The sequence below is a fragment of the Schistocerca serialis genome, chromosome 1, assembly GCF_023864345.2.
Source record: "Schistocerca serialis cubense isolate TAMUIC-IGC-003099 chromosome 1, iqSchSeri2.2, whole genome shotgun sequence".
NCBI classification, from domain to species: Eukaryota; Metazoa; Arthropoda; class Insecta; order Orthoptera; family Acrididae; genus Schistocerca; species Schistocerca serialis.
In genome coordinates this window covers 419,938,462-419,965,114 of record NC_064638.1, presented here as the reverse complement: position 1 = coordinate 419,965,114, position 26,653 = coordinate 419,938,462, and the positions used below count along the sequence as shown (strand labels likewise).

At 37.7% G+C, this 26,653-nt stretch overlaps 2 protein-coding genes across 6 annotated transcripts in view; one reads left to right on the top strand and one right to left on the bottom strand.

Annotated features, from left to right (window-relative positions):
* The window catches only part of LOC126472074 (sphingomyelin phosphodiesterase 4), a 200,193-nt gene extending 196,999 nt beyond the window's left edge, over window positions 1-3,194 (top strand). The window contains exon 13 of the mRNA XM_050099910.1: window positions 2,371-3,194. The gene's annotated coding sequence lies outside the window, so the exon portion shown is untranslated. The remainder of the gene's footprint in view (window positions 1-2,370) is intronic.
* LOC126472090 (uncharacterized) lies at window positions 1,913-26,334 on the bottom strand. 5 transcript variants are annotated; one of them, XR_007586369.1, is made up of 4 exons: window positions 26,231-26,334; window positions 21,092-21,289; window positions 8,778-9,053; window positions 1,913-2,560 (listed from the first exon to the last, which is right to left on the bottom strand). XR_007586369.1 is itself a non-coding variant. In XM_050099912.1 (4 exons), the coding sequence occupies exons 1-4, from the start codon at window positions 26,286-26,288 to the stop codon at window positions 2,468-2,470; spliced, it is 588 nt and encodes a 195-aa protein (XP_049955869.1). In that variant the 5' UTR covers window positions 26,289-26,314; the 3' UTR covers window positions 1,913-2,467. The 5 variants fall into 5 exon arrangements, 2 of the variants coding, with proteins under 2 accessions (XP_049955869.1, XP_049955868.1); XR_007586371.1 differs by lacking the exon at window positions 26,231-26,334 and adding an exon at window positions 26,169-26,225; XR_007586370.1 differs by lacking the exon at window positions 26,231-26,334 and adding an exon at window positions 21,410-21,625.
* Window positions 26,335-26,653: the final 319 nt, after the last annotated feature.

Here is a 26,653-nt window from a genome sequence, read left to right as displayed (position 1 = left end):
GTTGTTGTTGTTGTTGTTGTTGTCGTCGTTGTCGTCGTTGTTGTTGTTGTGGTGGTGGTGGTGGTGGTGGTGGTGGTGGTGGTGGTGGTGGTGTTTGGTCCAAGAGCTATTTTATTTCACCCCAGTCTGTCGGCAGCCAGTGAGGACCCTCCTATCTGTTACATGAGACATGTCAAGTAGGGTGTCATTTCTCCACCAGCTGTGACAGTGCAGTAGGTTCTTGGCATAATTTCTACAAGACATATTCAAAAAGTAAGTGTACTGTGACCATAATGGGCCATGGATATTTGAGTATTGGCAACACTGTGTGGTAGAGGGTAATCCTCTCACCAGAGCAAGCAATGCAGGAAAACGATAGTGTGTAAACTCGCATTGTAGTGTGGTAAGAAATTGTGCCAAAGGCGAGTCATGTGCTGTGATTTGCTTCCTACTCATGGAAGGAAGAACACCTGTTGAAATGTTTTCACGAATCAAAACTGTTTGTGGTGAAGGTGTTGTGAACAGAACAAGTGTGTATAAGTGGTGTGGGGAGTTTAGTGGAAGCAGAACAAATGTTCATGACAAACAGAGGAGTGGAAGACCTTACCTTTTTGTCTGATGAGTTGGTGCAAAAAATCAAGGACACTGTTCATGAAAATGAAATGACACAATTTGAGAGACTTTACTGGTCTTGTACACATATGGTTTTATGTATATGTAGACTGAACCAGCAAGTGAAAACTTGTACCAAGGCTGGGAATCAAACCCAGCTCTCCTGCTTACTAGGCAGGTGCGTTAGCCACTAAGCCACCCCAGTAAAGTGGTTCACACAACTGCATGGATTACTCTGGCATGCCTTCCTCAATCCAAATTCTCACTGCTGCCCCAGCCTACTTTTAAATTCCCCCTTATACAAGAAGATTTCATTTTTTATAAGTACCTGCACCTGGGTTTCATGCTGGATCCCCCATTATGTTCAACGCTGAGGTGCTATTCCAGAATATGGAAAGCCTTGGCAATTCTGTTCCTGTGTAAGGGGGAATTTAAAAGTAGACTGGGGTGGTTATGAGAAGTTGGATCAAGGAGGGGTGCATGCCAGGGTAACCTGTAGAGTTGTGTGAACCACTGTGCCAAGTGGCTTTGTGGACAACAAAACCTGCCCAGCAAGCAGGAGACCTGGATTAGATTCCCAGCCTTTGGACAAATTTTACAAAATTTTCACTTATCATTCCAGTCCATATATACATGTTCATGAAGACAGCTAGTTGACAGTAGATGAAATTTCTGCAATATTTCCACAACTCTCTGGCACTCTCTTTATACGAGACAATCACAGAAACAATGGGATACCAGAAACTGTGCATGAGATGGGTCACAAAACAGGTGACTGAGTGGCACAAGAAAAATCGAGTCAATAGTGCCAACGAGTTTCTTGAGCAACTTGAATTGGAAGAAGAGGATTTTCTGACTGGAGATGAAATGTAGGCAGCTCATTACATTCCTGAGACAAAAAGAGTTGCTACATTAGCTTCACACCAATTCCCCCATGTGTCAAAAACTCAGAACCACTATATCGAACAAAAAAATCATGGCCTCTGTTTTCTGGGACTAGAAGGGCATCATTTTGGTGGAATCTTTGCCTTGGGAGACCATCAGTGCACAATGGTACTGAGACCCTTAAAAAAAGCATTCAAAACAAAAATGAGGGAAATGCTGATGGGAGGAGTGTGCTTGTTGCATGATGACATATGTTCTCACATAGCCTGAGCTACAAAATTAAATTTTCAATAGACGAGCAGGTGCTGAAAGAGATTCTGTAGTGGGGGAAGGAGCTGGTGGGAAAGTTCTTAGAGGTGGGAGTAAGGAAGCTTGTGTCACAGCTCACCATGTGCATTGAACAGGATGGTAAGTATATGGTAAAAATAATCACAAGTGTATCAACAATATCCTGTAATTTCTTGAAAATCTAATACACTTACTTTCTGAACATGCCTCATACATCTGTTCAGTCGTAGGAAAGTCTGTCAGAAGCTGGAAAAGTGTCTTGATAATTCTAAACTACAACTGTAAAAATGATTTGTTTGAAGCCTTTATAAATTGTTAATTTTAAAATTGTAGTTTAGAGTTATCACATATCCTCCAGCACACTTTTCTAAAACAAAATGTGCATTTTCCTTGGAACTATAATATAAAGCACTCTAAGAGAAGTTTGAGGCTTGTTCATGATTTCCTATATACATCTGTGTCACAATTTTTGTTGCTGTGTTTAGATATAAAATAAAGTTTATATAGCAGTCATATAACAGAGAATATTTTGTGAACATTGTTTCCTTATAATTTGACTTCTTAAGTTACAAGTATTTTTGCAACAATAATTCTCCTCTCTTCCAGTATATCTAGGAGCTGTTGCCCACAAAAAAATCCAGAAGGCCATTAATGTTTTTGCAGACAAAATAAACCAGGAAATGGTGTCAAGTGCCAGAAGTCTTCAAACTTCTTCTTTAATGTTACCAAGCATGATGTTCTTTTTTTGCGACAGAAAAGCTGGCCTCATTTCCTTGTCACTGCTTCCTTGCTCATCCTGCAAAACAAAATGATAGTGTTGTAATAAAAACATTATTTTTTGAGGCCCTCACCTAAACATATTATTTTTAAGATTTCATTCAGCTGTGCACAAAGTAACAGTTTTGGAGTTAAGGTACATCCATTGATTATGTTGCTTCATATAAGAATAACAATATTCTTTTTGCTTTTTAAAATGTATTAGTTATTTTTTATCCCAAATATGATTGCAAAATGATGTAATAATAGAATTGTGTATGTAAAAGATCTGTGATGATGACTGACGTAATATATGTCTAGGGCTGTAAGCAAGCTTAAATGACACTGGGAAGGTGACTATTGGCCTTTGAATTTCCATTATTTATTGTTTATAAGAACCAATTTTACCATTTATTACTTGTACAACAAGTCAGTTTGTTTTGTTGTGTACTGCATTATGTTTATACATTACATAAATTTCTGGTCCTATGTTTTGTGCTTTTACAGATATGTCATTTATTTTTGATACATAAATTTTAATGTTGTGTAAATCAATGAAGAGCACATTTGTGAACATTTTATACAGCTGACTACATTGTGAACCATTTACTAGCCAAAGAAATTTTTATAAAGCAGTGAATGATATTGTGTGTAAATAAAATCTGTTACAATTATCTGGGCTTTCTGATACATCCTTGTTTCTTTCTTCCCAATAAGTATGCATATACTCATTTTATAACTGAGCAGTGCTTAATGGAATTTTAGTTTGAGTTGTTTTTCATTCAAATCTTATTGCAAGTTAAATTAAAGTGCTGTGGTCAGTCTATACTTTTTTGTAAAATGACAGTTTAGGGGGAGTGGGGATGAGGAGTAGTTGCCTTGGAGACAAATCTGATTCAGTTTGATCAGTCCTGATACATACTAAATGATGAAGGCAGTCCACTTTTGTGGTCAGTTAGAAGTTGTGGGAGGAGGTGCTATGTGCAGAAGGGGGCACTGGAAATCTGTGTGAATAAGGTCAGATAGAATAATTCCAGTCTGTGAAGGGCTGTGCAAGATTTTCCATACTGTCTATAGATCAAGCAGCTATATTTTAGGGACTTTTTGGCACTGAGTCAATGGCAGCTGCTGAAACAGAACACCTATGAGTCACTTATTGTTTACTGATGAGGTAACATTCCACATCTGCTATAAAGTTAACAAACATAACTGCAAGTCATCTCACACTACTACTGAATGGGAAATACGTAATACTCTGCTGAAATAATGTGTAACCTGTTGTCGACCTTTCTGACAAAATATGCTCACAAGCAATAAAACGATATAATGATGTAATTTATAGAAGAGTGCAACTGGCGTGCATTTTTTATTTCACATTTTTCGAGTGAGCACGTCCCCCTGATCGTCATGGGGTTGACCCTCACTAATACTGATTCGCGAGTGATATGAAACAGAAAGTGACAAGTGCCGAATTACGTGTTTCGCATCAACCGCGTCGGCCAGCAACAACCATGGATTGCAGTGAGGATTGTTGTGAATGTTACCCATCAGCATTGTGTGTGACGAAGTACTGAAAATCAGCAATCAGTTAAAAGAGATAACCGTAATTAGACGTGTAAGGCGAAGGTAGCAACTGCCTCAGCATTTGTGTGTTAGTAGGAAATATTTATCAGTTTGTACATCGCAACCTTTGTGGTCCTTAATAATAGACAAACTTTCAATCATTACACTATTCAGTTGCAAAACAGCCGCACTCGGTTGAAATACCCCTGAAACCACAGGAGAAAAACAGATAGCCTTTCATCCATTAAGCACACGGTTATATAATCATAATAATTAACTGTTTGGCGGCTTCGATAAATTACACAAAACTCAGTAAAGGAATTTAATTGGGGGTGTTTCAAGCCCTGCTCTTCAACAGTGGGAACAATGCTTTAAAATGGATGGATGTCATTTTGAAGTGCAGAGGAAATATATACATAGACTGACAAAGAACACACATGCGTATTATGTAAATACATCCATTATTTCACTGAAGTGGATCGGAACTACATGATCACACCCTATTATTAGAGATTTGTAGGTTAGACACGAATAGGGGTGGAGAACAAGATCCAGGAATATGGCTCACTGAGCCAAAGAACAAGTGAAGAATGAAGATAGATTGTCCTCAGTCTTGATTCAGTTCATTAGGATGTCAACACTGAATCTAAACTAGGTGTGGGGTTTAAGATTCCGAGTGGCTATAAAGGATTACACAAGATATTGCACAAACAACTTGGTATATAATGTTGACATTAGTGCTCATCGCAGTACTGCTGATTTGCTAACAGGTGAACTTTCAGAAGTAGAAATTGATCCTGAATCTCAGACAGGAGGCAGGTAATGACAATACTAAGGCCAGTGGGACATTGGTCAGGGAGGCGGCATCTACAGTGCAAAGAGAGAGAACATAGTTATTTTTTATGTATATGATGCTGGACTGGATCTTGAGAAGCATGTAAGCATGTAAAGGGATAGATACAGATGCTTGAGAGGATATTTGAGAAGAAACTGTAGGTTATGTTGGCCTTCATAAATGAGGCTCCCAGCAAGCCTTGTAATTGTGTATGGTAGAAGTCCTCCACTACATAATCATGTAATTCATCATGGCAGGTGAAATTTGTGGTGTGCACTGTGAATAATTGGGTCAAGATGAGATTTATGATGGTGGACTGAAACTGATTGCAAAGTTTTGTAAGTTAATAAGGTTATAGTTAGCTGGCAACAGGGAGGATCACAGTTGTAAATGGGTACTAACTGAAATAGTCAGGGTTCAAAGTTAGCTTTGGTCTGATTCTAATCTGATGAATAAATTGGAGGTTATTGAAGATTTGCACCAGAAAGGTGATTTTTGACTTAAAGCCATTGCAGGGGTTGGGAGGGAGGGTTGCCTACCATGGGTGGATTAAATGTGTATTGCAGTGTAAGAGATCTTTGTCAGCGTGGTCCTAGCTTTTATAGAAGTTTTGCCAAAGATCTTTTACAGTGTAACATTTGTTCTAATCAGCAAGGTACAAAGAGTATGTGGAATTGAGTGTTTGCTTGTGGTAGGCAAATTTTTCTGTGTTTTGGTAGGTGGAGAGAGCAAGGATACATGGTTGATGGTTAGAGTAAAAAGAAAATGTACAACTAAATAAATGAAGCAAATGTAGTAAGGAGAGAGCAAAAAATAAAATTTATTTTGTGGGAAGTATAGTGGAGCTGCAAAATAAAGTGAATAATGGTAGTTATGACTGATGACAGAATAAAATTTGTGGTCAGATAACACTTCCATCAATATTGGGACTTAGGTAACAAGTGTGAATGAGCGTAAAAAGACAGCAGGTTGGTAGAGTCTAAGTGATAGAGAGAGAGAGAGAGAGAGAGAGAGAGAGAGAGAGATAGCGTGTGTGTGTGTGTGTGTGTGTGTGTGTGTGTGTGTGTGTGTGTGTGTAAGGGGTGGGGGGTAAGGCTACTAAATCACGAAGTGCAGTGAGCAGATGTAATATTTCTGAGAAGTAGTAAATAAGACACATGACGTGTGTCATCTGGGCAGACTGTAAGCTGCTGTGTGAATCACTAGGATGGGACCATTACTACATAATACCATAGGAATTGTATCACTGCATGTTGTGTGCAGACAAAGTATCTATTTTTTACAAATCAAACAGGAAATTATGGATGGAAAAAAGAGAGAAAGGCACCAAACAGGAAAGAATGAAGGCAAATGGGACAGAGAAACAGTTGGGAAAAAATCCTCAGAATGATAGTCTCTGCTATAAGTTACATTATATTTCATATTGGCCCAATAAGCCATACCTCTAAATTTTGAGGAAGAAAAAAAACATTGAGTGTGAAAATAAGCTAAACTCTTATTGAAGAGAGAAAAATTACCAGAAGTTTACGTATAAGTAAGACATGGGTAGCATGTAAAAATTTGTTCTAACATCTGATACTACCCATTGGCATCTAACGTACTGGTACCGTACTTTGTCATATCCACTGTCATAAACTGTAATTGCTTCATTACTCTCAATCCCATCATTTATTCAGTCTCTTTCCATCCTCGCTACCTCCTATGCAGCATTTCTTGAACCCCTGTATGCTAGACTCTGATCATATGAAGGCCCACGAAGCAAGAATCTACTTGTACATTAGAGTGACTGATGGCTTCTTAGTCTTACGAAACTGTGTAAGGGTATATTCTTCTTCCAGGGGCCAATCTGAATACATTTTTCAGAGTTATCCTTGAATGAATGGTTTATAGCCACATCTAACACCAATAATTTTGAAGTAATTCCTCTGAGTATTATGACAAAGTATGTCTTTCATGCAGCAAGCTTATCTTTTTACTTCAGAAGTTAGATGTCCCTTAAAAGGATCCAAAACTAATATGGCTATCTTAGCAAGCTGCACCACAGGTCTGTGATTTCATACAGTGGACAGCCAGTCGACATAACTACGCCTTTCCCTGAGGAAGGGCACTGTAATATGGTTGAAATGTTGGTTTTAACTTTAATATTGAAGTATTTTATACAATGACATGGTACAAAATCCAGACGAATTTTAATCATCCGCCAGCCAACAATCAGTTGCACTGTCATCCAAGCCTTTCTTGCCAGTGAATCACTACGCCCTTAGGAAGGTTTTCTTGCATCTAGCTTTTTCTCTTCAGGATGACATAATGGAGTAACTTTCTCCCGTTGGCTGTAACAGCTGACATCACAGTTATTTTTCTCTTTTTCATTCACAGTTCCTCTTAATGGGATACTTTTTGCCTCTTTCATGCCTACTGTCACACTGCTCAGCATGTAAAAAATTACTGGTGTTCTGTCAGCTTAGCCAATCTGATGAATAAAGTATGAGTGACACTTTTGCAACTGTATGCCGTACTAGTTTGAAGTTAACTAGTTTCCCCTGGAAACCTGATTGCATTCTTTGTGCTGGTGTAGTAATTCACCAGAGACCAAGGCCATTTCTCCACTAAAATGATGACACCAACCTATACTCTCACAGAATCCTCCTTGTAGAACATTTAAGGCTCTTGTGATTTCCAAGGCTGTCAGTTGGATTATTTCTTGTGAGATAAGTATCCCATCTTTCCTCTTATTTTGTACTTGGGGAAAAAACCTTAGCTTCAAGTTTCAGATATTTGCCACATGTCTGTCCCCTGAATGAGTGCTGAATTCCTTGGTGTGATGATACTTTTTCACTAAAATGATCATTTGTATTGGCACAAAACAGGCTTTCTTACCAGTATACAACTGAAACTGAATTGTAAGCTAACAAAACAATATTGGTAGATCTAGCCAACAAAATACAGGTAAAAGATTGTTGTGTAATAAAATGCCTTGTCACCTGTTTTTGCAACTGATGCTAGTTGTATTGTTGTAAAAGAGTATAATTTTACAGCAAAGGTTTGTGAAAAGACAACGTAGTGGATAGAATACACACCCTAATTTTTTTAGAGTGAAATTTGAATAAAAATGTGGCTTATTTTCAGACCAATAGGGTGATAGCACATTTAAATACAGATGCCCCTGAATAGTTATGTCACTTGCCTTTACAGTTTCAAGGATTGCCCCTGAACTATGAATATTGACCATATACATCATGTTGTAGTCCAGAGCAAAAAATTGAAGTGATTTATGAACATGTATGAAAATCTTTTGTTCCTTATTATCAGTCCAGTTATCATTTGAAGAGATCACACTTTTACGTGCTATTGAGTTGCTGTGCTTCAAATGTTATCCTCATTTAAGATACTGTGTCAGTTAATAAAGTTGTTTAAATTATATATGTGAAGTAACCATATTACTTGGATACAGGTGCCCCATAAGGAATGAAAATGTATCCAAGCCAACTGTTGATACAAGGAAAACAGTTGCAAAGCTATAAAATGGCAATTTTAAAAAGTTAAGGAAGGTTAAAATGTAATATCTCTTTGACAATGTGGTTATTAGAGATGGAACACTGGCTCAGAGATAAGGGATGGAATTGCCTGTGGCCTTGTTGAAGAAATTGTCCAGGCACTCATTTTAAATGATTTGGGAATGCTGCAGGAAACCTTTATGCAGATGGTTGTACAGGTATCTCAACTTCACTTCTAAACAGAAGCCCAGTGTTTTAACAATTGTACTACTTTGCTTTGTGTATGTAGCAAGTGAGATTATAACTACATTGTTTTTTAATATTTAGTTGCCAGATGTAAATGCAGAAAATGTTAAAAACCTTACCGATGAAGCAAAGCTGTGTTCTTCACTTTCACTGTCCTCATCCTCCTCAGAGGATGCACGCTGCAAACACAGCTTTACTTTGCGGAAGTTTTTCAGTGATGACAGGCTAGACGTTCTGACAGCAAGTTTGTAGAAGTTTCCAAGACTGTCCTCAGGCACTGGTGGCAGACTCACCACATTAGCCAGATCCATAAGGGATTCCCGAGAGCTGCTCATATCGGGATAACGCTCATCGATGTCACACCGTGACCCGCGAGTATTCACAGATGAATCTACCTGTATTGGAAAATTGAGATGTTTGATGTCTTTGTAACAATGTCCATATGAAAGGTTTTATAGAATATATCATTATAAACATCTGGCTCTGAAACCTGTTACATAGTGAATTATTGTTCTTTTAGTATATATACAGCATACAGATTCTCTGAGCACTGATTTTGTATACTTTGTCATGCTATAACAGAGAAAACACAAAATAAACTTCATGATTAATGGTGAGATTTGAACCACAGAAACTAGTTTATTTTACACATTAAAGGAGTGTATGGTCACTGAAATCAGGATTTGAATTTTGAAGAGATCTTCAAGATTTCACAGACTAAGTTTTCAAAATGATTAGACACACTCACAGTGGATCATTTTTTGTTACTTAAAATGACTTTTTTAACCTGTTATTTAACAGCTATGCTGATGAGACACCCATAAGTTTCTGAGAATGAACAATAACAATTGGACACAAAACACATTTAATTAAAGGAACATTTGAATAAATTTACAAATGTTCCAACATTATGGCATGAGCCTCATTACTTGGTTAATACCACTGTGGTATTGACCATCCAGTTATGTCAAGCTGGGCAGGTTTCTGTTTCATGTTGTGAAATGCATAATGGATTTTAGGTAGCAGTTCAGCTATGGCAGTTCAAAAAACATAAACCATACTTTTGACATTCCTCCAAAGAAAAAAACTGAAGAGCATGAAATCAAGAAATATACTGGCCACAAAGGTAATTATTTATTTATCAGGTATTCCCCAAAGTTTACAATAGTTTGTGCTGGATCCATAACTATTATTTTGTGATAGATTCATAGGTGACTCATGCTCCATAGATTCCATTGTGTAGAGAAACCATTAGGGATGTGCCACAAGTCAAAATATACATTATCTCAGTCACGTGTGATCTATGCCAGACCAGTGCTAAAATTAAATTAAAATGTCGTCTAAATAGTCATACGACAGTAGTATAACAAACAGACTAACATGGCGGTCTGAAACTAGCCAGTGTCCTGCCTCAAACTATCAAGCCCTCTCTAGTACTAAGTTAAGCAACATATGCTGTGACTCAAAAATTTATGCACCTGAAAAATTTTTCATCTTCATGTAACAAAATTTTTGTGTAGAACCCAAGCACAAGTATTACATTGCAACTGCACTCAGTTTCGCAAGGACATCAGTTTCACAGAATTAAGTTACAGTATTTGCAAAACAACCATAAGCTGTGATACAGTCACTATATAGTTATATATGTAAAATGTTTTGAAACCTCAAAACACTATTGGATTTGCATATGTACCTATAAAAATCTATTTTTTGTATTCTAAACTTGAGTACTGTAACTTGATTAATTCCAAAGAATAATCTTATGATTTTTGTATTATTATTATTATTACTATTATTATTATAAAAGGTATTGCACAAAATTTAATGTTGAATTATTATTATTATTATTATTATTATTCTTTCCTTTCTCAGACATTATGTCTGGTTAAAAATGGAAAGTGACGCAGACCTTGATCAAGCGTGACTTCCTTTTAACTGTACGGTATATGTTACATTGCATTTAGGAACTTTCGGGTAATTGAATATGTATCAATAATTACATATTTCTGTAGTTGTATATACACGTTTGGATGTAGCTGTATTGCGTGGATGTACTGGTGGATATTGTGTGGTATGACTACAGGTTGATAGTATAATTGGTATAATGTCAACTTTATCCTGATGGCACATGTCCTTGACTTCCTCAGCCAGTTGGATGTATTTTTCAATTTTTCTCCTGTTTTCTTCTGTATATTTGTTGTATTGGGTATGGATATTTTGATTAGTTGTGTTAATTTCTTCTTTTTATTGGTGAGTATGATGTCAGGTTTGTTATTATGTGGGAACGTGCTGTTTTATTATTTTATGTTGTATGGCAAGTTGTAGACGTATTATTTTTGCTACATTGTCATGTCTTCTGGGGTATTCTGTATTTGCTAGTATTGTACATCTGCGTGTGATGTGATCTACTGTTTCTATTTGTTGTTTGCAAAGTCTGCATTTATCTGTTGTGGTATTGGGATCTTTAATAATATGCTTGCTGTAATATCTGGTGTTTATTGTTTGATCCTGTATTGCAATCATGAATCCTTCTGTCTCACTGTATATACTGCCTTTTCTTAGCCATGTGTTGGATGCGTCTTGATCGATGTGTGGCTGTATTAGATGATACGGGTGCTTGCCATGTAGTGTTTTCTTTTTCCAATTTACTTTCTTTGTATCTGTTGATGTTATGTGATCTAAAGGGTTGTAGAAGTGGTTATGAAATTGCAATGGTGTAGCCAATGTATTTATATGAGTAATTGCTTTGTTTATTTTGCTAGTTTCTGCTCGTTCTATAAAGAATTTTCTTAAATTGTCTACCTGTCCATAATGTAGGTTTTTTATGGCGATAAATCCCCTTCCTCCTTCCTTTCTGCTTAATGTGAATCTTTCTGTTGCTGAATGTATGTGATGTATCCTATATTTGTGGCATTGTGATCGTGTAAGTGTATTGAGTGCTTCTAGGTCTGTGTTACTCCATTTCACTACTCCAAATGAGTAGGTAAATATTGGTATAGCATAAGTATTTATAGCTTTTGTCTTGTTTCTTGCTGTCTCTGTTTTCAGTATTTTTGTTACTCTTTGTCTATATTTTTCTTTTAGTTCTTCTTTAATATTTGTATTATCTATTCCTATTTTTGTCTGTATCCTAGATATTTATAGGCATCTGTTTTTTCCATCGCTTCTATGCAGTCACTGTGGTTATCCAATATGTAACCTTCTTGTTTAGTGTGTTTTCCCTTGACTATGCTATTTTTCTTACATTTGTCTGTTCCAAAAGCCATATATATATATCATTGCTGAATACTTCTGTTATCTTTAGTAATTGGTTGAGTTGTTGATTTGTTGCTGCCAGTAGTTTTAGATCATCCATGTATAGCAAATGTGTGATTTTGTGTTGGTATGTTCCAGTAATATTGCATCCATAATTTGTATTATTTAGCATGTTGGATAGTGGGTTCAGAGCAAGGCAGAACCAGAAAGAACTTAATGAGTCTCCTTGGTATATTCCATGCTTAATCTGTATTGGCTGTGATGTGATATTATTTGAATTTGTTTGGATATTAAGTGTGGTTTTCCAATTTTTCATTACTATGTTTAGGAACTGTATCAATTTAGGATCTGCTTTGTATATTTCCAATATTTGTAGTAACCATGAGTGGGGTACACTATCAAAAGCTTTTTGGTAATCAATGTATGCGTAGTGTAGCTACCTTTGTTTAGTTTTAGCTTGATATGTCACCTCTGCATCTATTATCAGTTGCTCTTTACATCCTCATGCTCTTGCAACAGCCTTTTTGTTCTTCATTTATAATTTTGTTCTGTGTTGTATGTGTCATTAATTTCTGTGTAATGACGGAAATTAATATTTTGTATATTGTTGGTAGGCATGTTGTGGGGCGATATTTAGCTGGGTTTGCTGTGTCTGCTTGATCTTTAGGTTTCAGATAAGTTAGGTTGGTTGGTTGGTTGGTTTGGGGAAGGAGACCAGACAGCGTGGTCATCGGTCTCATCGGATTAGGGAAGGATGGGGAAGGAAGTCGGCCGTGCCCTTTCAGAGGAACCATCCCGGCATTTGCCTGGAGTGATTTAGGGAAATCACGGAAAACCTAAATCAGGATGGCCGGACGCGAGATTGAACCGTCATCCTTCCGAATGCAAGTCCAGTGTGTAACCACTGTGCCACCTCGCTCGGTTCCAGATAAGTTATTCCATATGTTAGTGTATCAGGGAATGTGTATGGGTCTGCAATGTTAACTGTTAAATAATTTAGTTAGATGTGAATGTGTTGAGGTGAACTTCTTTAGCCAAAAATTTGCTATTTTATCTTTTCCAGTGGCTTTCCAATTGTGAGTAGAATTAATTGCTTGGGTGACTTCATGTTGCAAAATTATCACTTCAGGCATTTGTGGTATCATCTCGTATGTGATGTTTCTGCTTGTATCCACCATGCATGCCTGTTATGCTGCACCAGGTTTGACCATATGTTGCTCCAGAAGTGTTCCATGTCTGTTATGTTTGGTGGATTGTCTATTTTTGTGTGTGTGTTATTTATTGTCTGGTAAAATTTCTTTTGGTTTGCGTTGAATGTTTGGTTTTGTTTCATTCTATTTTCACTTTTTTTGTATCTTCTAAGTCATTTGGCCAATGCTTGTAATTTCTGCTTCTTTTCATCTAATTGCTCTATCACTTCTTGTTGTGAGATTTTACCTAACCTTTTTCGTTTTTTGCCTGATATTTCATTTCTTATAAATTGTGTTATCTGTCTGATGTCTTTTCTCCGTTTTTCTATTCTGATCTGTAGCCTGTGTTGCCATGCTGGTTTTGTGGGTTTATTATTATTATTATTATTATATGGATACAAATCTAGGGAAGATGGTACAGAAGAAATGTATTACATATCCTCTAAAGAGTGGTGTCATTTTCAACACTATTAAACATGTGGACATTCCTCTGCATTAAGAAATTATGATCTATATTAACAATAAATAACATTTCCAATCAAATTTCCCACTGGTATTTTATAGGTTTCAAGGACTATATGTATGTATTTATTTATCTGTCCTCATTACAGTGCTAATTGATTATTTATTATTGCAAACAGTTCCAGATGATATATAGGGGTTAATATTCTTTCATCTTATTGTGAGACATCAGTTTTGTAATTTATGAATGCATGGTTCTGTGGTGAAATGTACTGATAATATTCTCTCAAGCTTCTAGCCACATGAAGTGGTTAAAAATCCACAAGATTTTGGCTGAGCACTCCTTGGCCATTGTCAAGTGGTGACTGTCTTTTGGTTGCTGCTGTCCTTATATAGTCATGCTGCCTTATGTGATGTCTTTAGTGCTCTCTCCCATGTCATATAAGGTAATGTTTTCATTGCGCGCCCAACATGCCTGCTTCAACCTTCCGATGGCTGGGTCCCAAGCTGTGCTTAGCTACAGTTCACTGTCTTCATTGAGGGTGTTGTCAAAAATATTAACCTCAATGCTTCTTTTATGACACTAACCTAGTCCATGTAATAACAGATGTCTCACTGAATGAAAGACAATGCCTATTTTCTAGAGCATGTTCTGCTACTGGCAGCCGTCATAATAGAACGAGCCGATTATGATGCGAAGATTTGTGGATGCTAAAGGAGGAGAAATACCGAAAATTATCAAGGGACCCAACATCCAGAATAATGAGGAAGACATTGGTGCTTATTAAGAGGTCTTCAATGGAAGAGAATGTCATTAAAAGCTTCCTCCCACAGGCACTTCAACCACCTACTTTGTATTGTGCTACAAAGGTTCACAAGAAGAACACACATCCATATCCTATCATGAGTACCATTGGATCGCTGACTTAAAAGACTGGCAAAACATCTGGACAGCCTCCTTACGCGTTGGTCACTGTGTGCACCCCATTAAGAATACGACCGACTTCATCAGACAAATTAAAAGCCTGCATCTTGGAGGAGGTGGTTTTATGGTCAGCTTTGATGTGGTGTCATTATTCATGTTCATTCCCATCAAGGATTATATATTTGGTCTCTCTGTTATTTGATGACATTGTTATGGATTTATTTAAGCACACTCTGAAGTCGTCATATCTTTTGTATGATGAGGAATATTTTAACCAGAGGATGGTGTCACAATGGGGAGCCCATTAGCTCCAGTTATAACCAACCGGTTTATGGAGTACTTTGAGGACATCGCCCTGGTCACAGCTCCCGCAAAGCCTAGCTGCTTTTTTTCATTTTGCCAATTACATGTTCGTTTTCTGGTGTCATGGATGTGAGAAGCTCGGAGAATTCTTGGACTACGTCAACGTTATCCTTGACAACATCAAGTTCATGATGGTGCCTTGCCATTCCTTGGTGTCCTCATCTGCCATAAAGCAAATGGGTGTCTCAGCCACAGTGTTTACTGGAAACCCACCCACGTGGACTGATATCTGCTATCACTATCTGGTGCAGAAACATTCTGTTCTGAGGACTTTGGTGCCTCGAGTGGAGGCTGTCCCATATTCTGAAAACCTGCCGAAGGAACTGATCCACTTAGAGAAAGTATTCAAGGAAAATGGCTACAACAAACACTAGATTTCGCAGGCCTTATTTATGAAAAAACATAAGCAGAAGGACCCCAAGGAGGACACGAAGAATCTTGCAATTTTGCCATACTGTGGCTCAGTAACAAGAAAGATTAGACTCTCTTAGAGAGGCATAAAATTGATTCGGTCATAAGGGCTGCAGTAAACATTTGGCAGCTCATGAGGCCTGTGAACGGTGATATAGGTCTCAGAATGCCAAGAGTACATAAAATACCATGTGAGTGTGGACAGTTTTATGTCGGACTGACTACACATGGTGTTGAAGAGCACAAGAGATTTTTTTTTCTTTCAGTACCCTGGAAATCAGCAGTAACAGAGCCTGCTCTAGAAAACGGACACTGTATGGCATTCGACAAGACACCTGTTATTACACAGACTAATACTTTCTGGGATAGCATCACAAAAGAAGTGATCAAGATTAAAATTTGTGATGACACCCTCAATAAATAGGGCAGCAGCAGTGCTTGGAACCTAATCTTCGGAAAGTTGAAGCAGGTGTGCAATGCACCTTATATGGTGCTGGAGTGAGCATCAGTGATGTCATTTGAAGGCCATGCAGCTATATAATGTTGGTAGCAGCAACCAAAAGACAGTCACCACTTGAAAATGGCCAAATAGTACTCAGCCAGACTTGTAGATTGTAAACCAGTTAATGTGGCTGGGCACAGTTTTGTAATTTATTTAATATGACTTGTTCACACAGTACATAAATTACAGCCTGTCAGATAAATGGAGGTAACCCATATGGGACACAGTGTGTCTCATTCTATAGATTTCCACAAGACCCATGGCTTTTATGCAGGTTTTGAACTGTCAGCAAATTTATTGTCCTATCAACAAGATTAAATTTCTGGAAAAAGTACATTTTAATTTTCCTCAGTACATTGCAGTAAAATCATCAATCCAGGTATGGAAGCCATATATTTCAGCTCTGAAGAGCATTTTGCAGGTTGTTAAGTGGGACTGAAACTTTGAGAAGGTTGCTATGGTTCAGAGTGCATGGGAACATTAACATGTGACTGATTCTCCTACAAGATTAACAAATTCACATCTACGAGACAAATTCAAGGACTGTGAAACGGTCTGTCATGTGCAGAAAGGCAGTTTTCCACAAAAGTTGTGAATACTCAAATGTCGGGCTGGAACTGTTTAAGTATTCACCACAAAAATCTTCAGGGTATGATGTAAGTGCTAACAGTCAGCAGTGCTCTCTCAAGACTGGCAGGTAGTCTTATTTAATTTCGAGGCTGGTGGAACAGTAGCCTTATGGCAACTCAGATTACAAGACACAAATGAACTGGTTGGCAGAAGAAAGTACTAACTGCAGAGTGCAGGTGGCCCTTGGCAAGGTAAGTGGTGGAGTGATGGGCTGGCAGGCCTAGTGACACATTGCTGGTTGGAAGAAATGATTTATTCAACTTCATATACATGTCATGTCTTTATTAATGCGAGGAAGACACACCATGCTCCGGTGACCCTGACCAGCATTGATCCGCAGGTGGCTGGCTTCTGCTCTGGGGAAGAGATTCACACATAGGCGTCCTGTGATGCTGACGTCAGCCCACGGCCTTGATGTCAGCGTTATTCTCCCACTTCAGCAGTGTTGGCGTTCCTCTGTGGAATAGCTGCACTAAGCAACCTGTTGCCCCCTGGCAGGAGTCTGGCGACAGCAGGTCGTGATGCTGTGGCATCGAGTCCCACAAGGAGACAGTGCAGGCAGTAGCTGGCCTGACCTAAACTCAAACCCATGGCTGCCACTGGTGGTGCCCAGTCATCTAGTGTGAATCTGGCATCCTGGTGGGGTGGTGCTACTGGACTCCAAATGAATCTGCCTCAAAATTTGCAGCTATTTACATGGCTTTGAGTGACATTTGTTGCACTATTCACAAGCTTCTGGTCATATAGCTCACAACATGGGTCTTGCTCTGGTGTGGTGTCACATCCGCCCACTCCAGCTATTACCGCTGAGTGGTGCAGATATAGCGAAGCAGCTAGCCTGTCTCACAATCCTATAGCGTATTTGTTGTTCTGACCCACTTGTTGCCACACTGTGCATACCAGCCCGCAGGTGCTTATTGCAACATTTAGCAGTGGCTTCCTTACAAAATGTTTCTAAAAACTGGATAGCGACACGACACTGTTCCCCTCCATGGGGAAGACCCAGCTCCTTGGGTCTTGCTCAGGGCTAGTTCTCCACTCTGATTATATTAGACTGGCAATTCTAAACACAATACACTTACTGCGCTACATTTTACAACTGCTTCCATTCTTCCGTACACTCTACAAATTCATTTTTCTCTGATATTTACACTACAATACTCTTCATACACTTCCTATAACTGTCATCACCTTAGAATCTTTCCTTGTATTGTTTAATCTCACAATGTGTCTCATGGGTCTGTTGCCCTGTCCATTAACTCAAATAATACACAACATATTTCACTGCTAGTGCTCTTGCCATGCTTATGCACAAACAACTTCTAACTCTCCATTCCACACTTATAAACTAAAAATTACACACACTTTCTTTCCTACTAAGTTAACATTACATATCAGCTTGAACAATACTTCCTGGGGACTGGGTATTTGTGCTGTCATCATCATTTGTGACAGTGGCTCAATTGGATTGTGTAAAAATTTGAAAGTTTAAAAATTGGGACTTACGAGCACTGATGACTGCACAGTTGAGTGCCCCACAAACCAAACCTCATCATAAACAATACTTGGTCTGGCTCAGTTAAACTCTTATGCTTGGCATCTCATCTTTCTGTCTGGTGGTTTTTTAACCTTTTGTTTTTGAATAACTTTCAGAACTTTGTCCTTGCAACAGAGGTTCCCCTAATGCTTCCCAAGAAAACATATTCTTGCATTGGTGAACATTATCTCAGCTGTTTAACTGAAAGAATTTCATATGATTTTGAGAGCAATGTATTATATTTCAGACTAAATTGTATAAAAAGAAATTAATTTGTTTCGCTCTGTAAGTGCAGTTAAAATTATTCATCTTTTGGAAATGTTTGAAACTACGAATGTCTGGCATACTTAAAATTCCTATTATTAATTGCACAATCTAACACTAATTTATTTCTGGATTCATTAATAAAATAATGTTATATCTTGGTGATGATTCTTCTTTTGTCAAGAAAGTAGGTAAACTCTTTGGAATATTGTGAGTACCGCAGAATGTAAGTAATAGTGGGCATGCCTCTGTTGGAAACGCACATATTTAGCTAATCTTGTCAACTTCAGTATAATTAATCATTTTATGAAAATGAAAATTGTGAAGACTTTGTGATACAGAAGAATGGAATAAAATAAAAGAAAACCATAGCAACAGATAACACTTCATCAGTTACTTAGTCATCTGGAACCCAGTAAGCCAAAATTTCAGCTGCAAGAATGTACCCTTAGATGCAAGACTTGGAGCCAACAGACTTTTCTTGTGATAGATCTACACTGGCAACAACAGCTGTCTATCACCAAAGGTTAACTTTGGCATGACATTCAGTCAGAATGTTTATTTTCAAGCTCACATTGTACCCTTCACCGATTTCATACTTCTTGCATACATCAGATTGTGGCTGTGCTCTAAACTGCTTGCTGCACATGTCAGCTGCGTGCCCTGCAAGGCTGTGAGCCAGTACTTTTGCTTGCGCTACGGTCTTCAGCAGACTCAGCCGTGTCGACTTGGCACACACTACAAACTTGTCTCCTCTTTCTTTTCCTCTGTTTGCCCTGCTTATGAGGAAATATATATGTCCATACCATTTGTTCCACATCATCAGCAACACAAATATCAACAACTTTTTGAGCATTCCCTGTAGTGTCTACCACAACAACATCACCTGCAGTTCCAGTCTGCACGGCACGAATATCACCGGCTCATGCACTTTTCTGTGTATCTGGCCCAGGGAATTGAGCCTCAACACAACACCCATTATCACCCAAAAGGGCAGGTATTACTGCACTTAAATCGCTTGTTGTTATCTTCACACTTAATACTTCAGCATAGCCCACACTCGGACTCCACAATTGCACTGGATATCGGAGTTGGTATTTCTAACGCTACCTGTAAGACTCTTCTATAGCAAAAATTGTACTGTGAAAATATTGAAAATCATTTGGACTGAAAAGATAGTGCTCTGGATACAGTGTGGGCCATCAACCACTATTTGTGCAACTATGTATTCAGATGCAGGTAATGCTGTGTCACTTGTTGGCAAATGAGAGAAATGCACCAGTAAAATCAACATGTGATTGATCGACCTTCTGAATTGAGTCTTGAATTCCGATACTTACAACAGAACATGTGTCATACTGATCAAAAAGCGACACAATAGCGAAATAAGGAGCATTTCAGGGAATTGCTAGAGTTCAGTTGGGTTATTTTTTAATAAGGTTCAGACTGGCTGCACTGCAGAGTGAATGACACATTGATATTCTTGGTTATATCACCTATCGGGTAAAGTTTGCAGAAGAAGTTTGTGTTTTGTTGTTGCTGATACCATCTTTTATTTTGTAATAACGGAAGTTAGAAATGGTGCCCAGATTGATGTTGGATGCTGTGGCTGTTGAGGATCAAAGATTTCACAAGAATACTGAAATATATATGTGTCAAAAATTGGGCCAAAATCCATAGTGCTTTAGGCAAATCTTGTGATGAGTTCATAGTGAACCAAAAAATATTACAAAGCTTAATCAAAGGTCAAACAAATTACTGTGTGACGTTCATGTAATCATCATTGTCGAAACAATTCCATGTGGGCAAAATGTGACAGAGATGTATTACCATTAATTTATTCAACAATTGGCCAGAAAACCTCAGTTGCTCATTTTCCGAAGCAATGTTCATACATATAACATCAAAATCGTAACTGAATAGCTGCACAAATATGGTTGGGAAGTGTTTCCTCATGCACCTTCAACTTATTCCCAGAGCTGAAACAACCCATGCAAGAAACACCACTATCCATCACTTAGAAGAGTCTTCTGATGCCACTACCGGAATCATTCACCAGATGGATTAAGATGGTATCGTAAATGGAACTATAATACTTCCACGACACTGAGGAAGAAGGTTGCTGAGGACAGAGCAACTAAATTAAATGACAGAAGACAGATAATGTCAAATAAATAAAAATAAATGAGAATTATTTATAAAATTACTTTCATATTACTACATGACCTACTTTACCAAGATCTTTCTCTAAAGAGACTATAATATATTTATATTTCCACTATCCAGGAGTTTGAACAAATTCTGATATTCCACTTCAATGACTGCTGCCTAACAGAGGTTTATACAGTTCTGTATCATAGTTTAAAATACGTATAACACAAGATTTGCTAGAAGACTAATATTGTTTTCTGTTGTTTATGTAGATAACTATTGCTTCATTTTTTTTTCTTTCAGCCATTATATTACCACAACACATAGAAAATAAAATGTATTATAAGCATTGCTACAACTGTGAATAAAATCTTCCACACTGACTAGTAGAATACATTTTTATTCAAAAGTCATTCATGACTGGTTTCACATCAGTGAAGGTGCATTTCAGATTACAGTTTTTTTTTTCTTTTTTAACTGTTATGGTACAGCAAAGTAATTGGTTTCAACTTGACAATGAACAATGGGAGCTGGCTCATAGTATTTGCTTTGGCATGCCATGACTGGTTTAAAAAATAAATAAACAAACCCTCTCACCTTAAGGTGCATCTCCTCTGATGTGAAATTGGTCATAACTTTTCAATGAAAGTATTTTAATAGCTAGTGCAGGACATCTTACTCATGATGTGAAATTTTGGTAGTGGTTTCCCAACCTCTACAATAATATTGTTATAATGACTTACACCTTGCACTGGTCGAGCACGTGATTCAAGACGAAGTATTCTGTCAGACAGTCCACTTGTTTGCAAATGCTCTGTGTCATCCACACATTGTTGAATTGCTTCGTGGCTAATTACAGACAAAAGCCGTTCTGCTTGATGTTGAAGAACACTAAATCCCACTGCATCACCTGCTGATAATTCATTTATACTGTGGATGACCTGCACATAAATGAAAAACTTAAGCATTATCACAGATGTATGACTGAACTCTATAAATCATTTGAATATATATTAGTCATATGCCTGCATAAGCCAGTGGAAAGAAAACAGAGTCCTCACCAACAACCAACTCCAACTAGCCCGAGTGAAAGGTGGACCTGGCTGAGTAGTTCAGTGAGCTGCCAGTATATATCACTGCCATTGGCCCTGGGACCATGGGTGTGCAAGCCAGCACTGATAAAATGTGTGGCAGGTCAGATTATCTGGTGGAATTCCCAGAAGTTTGCCATCCAAAACTGTACCTGATGACTATGCACTGGCTGCTGCCAGAGAATGCTGCCATTTCAATATCTTATCAATATAATGTTATGATACCATCACCACTATAGGTAGCACTGAACAGCTGAATACACTGTCTGAATTATAAAAAAATGTACAGAATGTTTAAAACAGAAACACTTATCACTGGATGCTAAATGACTGAGTCACAACAGAAGTAAAGAGAAAATTTTAACATTTACTTTGGAAATTGACAATTTTCATAGAAAAAATGTTGCAGCTGTAATTAAGGCGTCATTCGATGAAGCACTTCATGTGACAGTGAATGATACATGAAAATTTTTATCAATATATGATGATATGCTGAAAAATAATGCTTCCAAATTTTTAATGTGCAAACTCTTAGAGCTTTTTCAAATGAAAAAGCGCTACTAACATTCTACATCTTTATTCTTCATGTACACATATTTATTTCTCTAAACAAGAGATCAGTTTGTTGATATCACCACTGTAGAATGTGTGATGTGAACACAAGGCATTGGATTATTGCAAATGTCACAGCAATTGTGTATGGTCTGGCTCTGCCATGTTGAATGAGAGGATGCTCCATTTGCAGAAGAACCCATCAAATTCAAAACTCAATTACAGCATGCTGTTTCTCACATACCGACATAGTTACAGTGCACATCCATGTTCCATGTTACAATTTAGAGGCTTCTATTGGGAAAGGGCTGCAAATATGTAGTCATGAAGAATAAAAATGTAGAATGTTTGTATTATTTAAAAAGCTTTGAAAGAGTTTTCACATAAAGAAATCGGAGCCATTGCTTTTCGGTGTGGCATTGTACAAAATTGTTTGTCATAACACTAATTATAGTTAAATATTGATTTCTGAATAAATTAAAAACAAGTCACAACAAGAAATTATGGAACACCAAAGATAAGAGTGTAGTGATATTAAACATTGTGAATCTATCAAAAACTGGGTGAAGTCTATTCCTTAGAATTAATTAGTTTTTAAGTCTCAGGTATAGTTAATTTGAATATTCAGTACAAATTATTGAAGCTAGGTTCAAATGGTCATCATCAGAAGAAAGAGCAGGAAAAATTCTTTGGAAAAGAATAGGCTCATGCACCATTTTAGAATCTTTTAAATTAATGAAAGTGTAGTAACTTATGACAAAGAAATTTGATAAATGATGTTGCAGTCAAACAATAAATTCAAATACTGCTGTTGTGATTTGAGGATGCAACTTTGAAAGCAGAAGACTGCGGTGCCATTACTTTCAATTTAGGTTATAAGACATAGTTCTTATATGCATTTTTCTGTATTTAGGAAGTAAAAGTATATTATTTGGAGGTAGAGTGGTAGCTCTGGTATATAGGGACCAAGCATGTGAAGTGAGGGCAGTGTGGGAACCAGGAATTACTTGAGTGGAATTTGTGTGTTACACGAGTTGGAAAGTGTGGTGAAACCTACCAAGAAAGGTTCTGGGCAGCTGGAATGCCGTAGGGTTAAACTATGCACAATTCGGTGCAGAAGCAGGGCTGAACTATGCACAATTCAGTGCAGAAGCTCAAGTTTCAGACTTGTAAAAAAATCAGTGTGGAGCAGTAAGGAACTCTGAATTATTCATATTGCTTCGGACTTAACAGAACTTTCATGCAATAGTATTGAACGATTTTGAGTGAACACACAAAACGATATACTCATTTGTTGGTGACAGTGTCCAGCTTAGTTTACATGGTTGAAATGTACAGAATTATCTGGCAAGGACTGTAGCTTACATCTGAAAGATAACCTCGGTCACATGGAATCTTATGCTAGAGTAACTACTCCTGTGTCCACTCTGTGCAATAGTCTGCCAATATTTATTACTGCATGTTGTTAATTAAACAGAATATCAAACAAATTCTCGTATTTCTACGTGTGTGGATCAGCTACTGCTTACTGGATTGGTGGACCGGTACATGGAGGGTGTGGAGTGAGTCATTGCCTTGTTCTTGAACGCCCTCTGACAGGAAACTGTGTTTTCTTTATTCAGTGGCACCTGGTTGAGTGTGGGTCTGTTGCCAGATTCTGTATGCGTGAAAATGGACGTAAAAACGGAGCAACGAGTTTGTGTGAAAGTTTGTTTTAAAACTGGAAAATCAGCTTCTGAGGCTTACGAACTATTAAAAACAGCTTTTGGATATAATTGTATGAGCCAGTCAAATGTTTTTGCCTGGTTCAACAGATTTAAAAATGGCCGTGAATCATTTGAAGATGAACCAAGGTCCAGCCATTCTTCCACCTCAAAAACGTTGTAAAAGTTCGTGACTTAGTGCGCTCTGATCATAGACTTACAATCAGGGAGGTGGCTTATGAACTTGATTTAAGTTTCTATGCAGTTCAGTCAATTTTAACTGAATATCTGAACATGCGTTGAGTGTGCTCTAAATTCATTCCAAAAGTGCTGGCAAGTGACCAGAGACAATACGGACTCGAAGTGTACCAAGAACTGATTAATCGGACTAAAAATGACCCAAATTTGTTAACATATGGGTATGATCCTGAAACCACAGTGCAGCCTTCGCAGTGGAAGACTCCAGGTTCACCACAACCAAAAAAAGCACGGCAAAGTCGGTCGAAGGTGAAGACCAGTATTGTGCCTCATGAATGTACCCCTGTGAAACAAGGCAAAGTTGTTACATATGTCAAGAATGTAAACATTACACTTTGCTGCAGACCAGTCTGTTAGCATAAAATTTATTTCACCTTCACATTCATTGGCTTTGCAAAGTCACCTGAGTCATTTGTATAAAATATTCAGTAAGTCCTTGATAAGATTTCAAAGTAGTGCAGAGATTGACAACTTGCTGTAAATGTTCAGAAATGTAAAATTGTGCACTTCGCAAAACTAAAAAAAAAACATAGTATCTTATGAATATAATATCAGTGAGTCACTGGCTGAATCAGTAAACGTATACAAATACATGGATGTAACACTTAGTAGGGACATTAAGTGGAACAGTTACATAGGCCCAGTCGTGATATAACAAATAGTAGACTTCGCTATATTTGTAGAATGCTAGGGAAATACAATCTGTCTACAAAGGAGATTGCTTACATATCACTCATGTAACTTATCTAGAGTATCTTTATTAAAAACTGTCTTGGTTGCAATTTATTCTGTTTTTAATTCAAATACTCTACATACGGTTGCTGTATCAGATGCCCTAATTGAGTGAAAGATATTTAGATATTTTACTCTCCTACAATATGTATTATCCATCGGGGCCGATTCTAGAAGTCAGTCGGGGCGGGGGGGGAGGGGGGGGGGGGTTAGTGGAACGGAATATCACTTAAGAAAAGGAGAATTGGCATCCGCCGCCAACAAATTGGTAAAATTTGGTGTTGCTTAAAGTAGTTTTTGGTAACGGTTTTGGAGTTAGGATAAAAAAATTTGTATAAATAAAAATAACAAGCACATTTTAAGTTAAATGATATTTATTGGTTTCGATAGTAAGCTATTTGCCGCTCTTATTCTTTTGTTAAAATGTGTTTGAAATACATTGCAACCTAAACTGCTACTTAATTATTTAAAAAATGATTGCATCTGTTGGAGTAATATATTCGCTGATTTCTGAAATCATTTTATCAAGTGTAATTTGATACTCCATTGGAGGGGAGAGGGCTATAGCCCCCATAACCCCCCCCCCTCCCCCCCTGTGTATTATTTGAAGTCTCCTGAGCGAGCGCACCAAGTTTCCATCACTTCCAACATATAGCATAGCTACAGGACACTTTCAAAATGGCGTCTCCAGTAATTTTCAACGCATATATCCAAGAAGCAATAGACAAAATAAGAGAGAATATTGAAGTAGGAATAAAACTTAACGGAATGAAAATAGATATGTTGCGATATGCAGATGATATCGCCATAATTACAGAAAGGAAAGAAGATTTAGAAGCCGCACTCAATGAAATGGAAAACACCTTAAAAGAACAGTATGGAATGAAAATAAATAAGAAAAAGACTAAAGTGATGGTGAGTGGCGCCCTGAACTACAATGAACCCATACGAATAACAATAAAGGGAGAGAAACTAGGGCAGGTTACAGAATTTAACTACTTAGGTAGCAAAATAACAGCAGATGGAAGGAGCAAAAGTGACATTAAAAACAGAATACAACTTGCCAAAATAGCATTCAATGGAAAAAGAAACTTACTGACGAGTAGAAATGTTAGTTTAGACGTAAGAAAGAGAGTCATGAAAACCTATGTGTGGAGTACAGCCCTTTACGGATGTGAAACTTGGACTAGTGGAAAAGAAGAAAAGAGAAGATTAGAGGCATTCGAAATGTGGTGCTACCGGAGAATGGAAAAAATCAGCTGGCGAGACAAGGCTACAAACGAAGATGTCCTCAGAAGAGTGAAAGAAAACAGATCTCTTTGGCGAAATATACAGAAAAGAAGAATAACCTTCATAGGTCACATTTTACGGCATAACAACTTCATTAAGAGAATATTAGAAGGAATCATTGAAGGAAGAACTCGCCGAGGACGACCTAGATTAAGCTACATTCAACAAGTAATAAATGACATCGGGTGCCAGACCTATGCAGATATGAAGAAGAAAGTTGACAAAAGAACGGAATGGCGTGCTGCTGCCAACCAACCTGTGGGTTGATAACCGAAGAAGAAGAGGTGACGTACGTTCAGGGGTGGGGGTAGCATTCATCTCATACTAGGTGAGGAGAGCCCTACGTCATAGTGACGCAACGCTACGTCATCATGGCGTAAATAAACCTAAATCGACTTCATGAGTACGTATATCGATCTTTGCAGTTGTACCACAGATGTTGCACGGTAACGTGAAAGCTAAACGTAAATACACGTGTACAAACGAAGTGACAGCAGTTGTATCGTATGCTCATCCCAGTTGAATTACTTATTAAGCTGTAATCTCAACAATTTTCGATGTTATTGTGTGTTTCTTGATGTAATGAATGTCTGAACGAAGGAACCAAAACAATAACAAAAGTCAAAAATAGCGTCTAGCCATTAAAAAAAAAAAATCGATTAATTGTGCATAAATCATG

Bases quoted from the DNA above. Each gene is read 5' to 3' on its own strand.
- LOC126472090 (XM_050099911.1), bottom strand. From the start codon at position 23,562: ATGACTCACTCCACACCCTCCATGTACCGGTCCACCAATCCA. The intron at 9,054-21,091 runs GTAAGTCATTAT...TTTCCAATACAG, and splicing joins GTGCTCGACCAGTGCAAGGT to GTAGATTCATCTGTGAATAC. The intron at 2,561-8,777 runs GTAAGGTTTTTA...TTTGTTTTGCAG, and splicing joins AACACAGCTTTGCTTCATCG to GATGAGCAAGGAAGCAGTGA.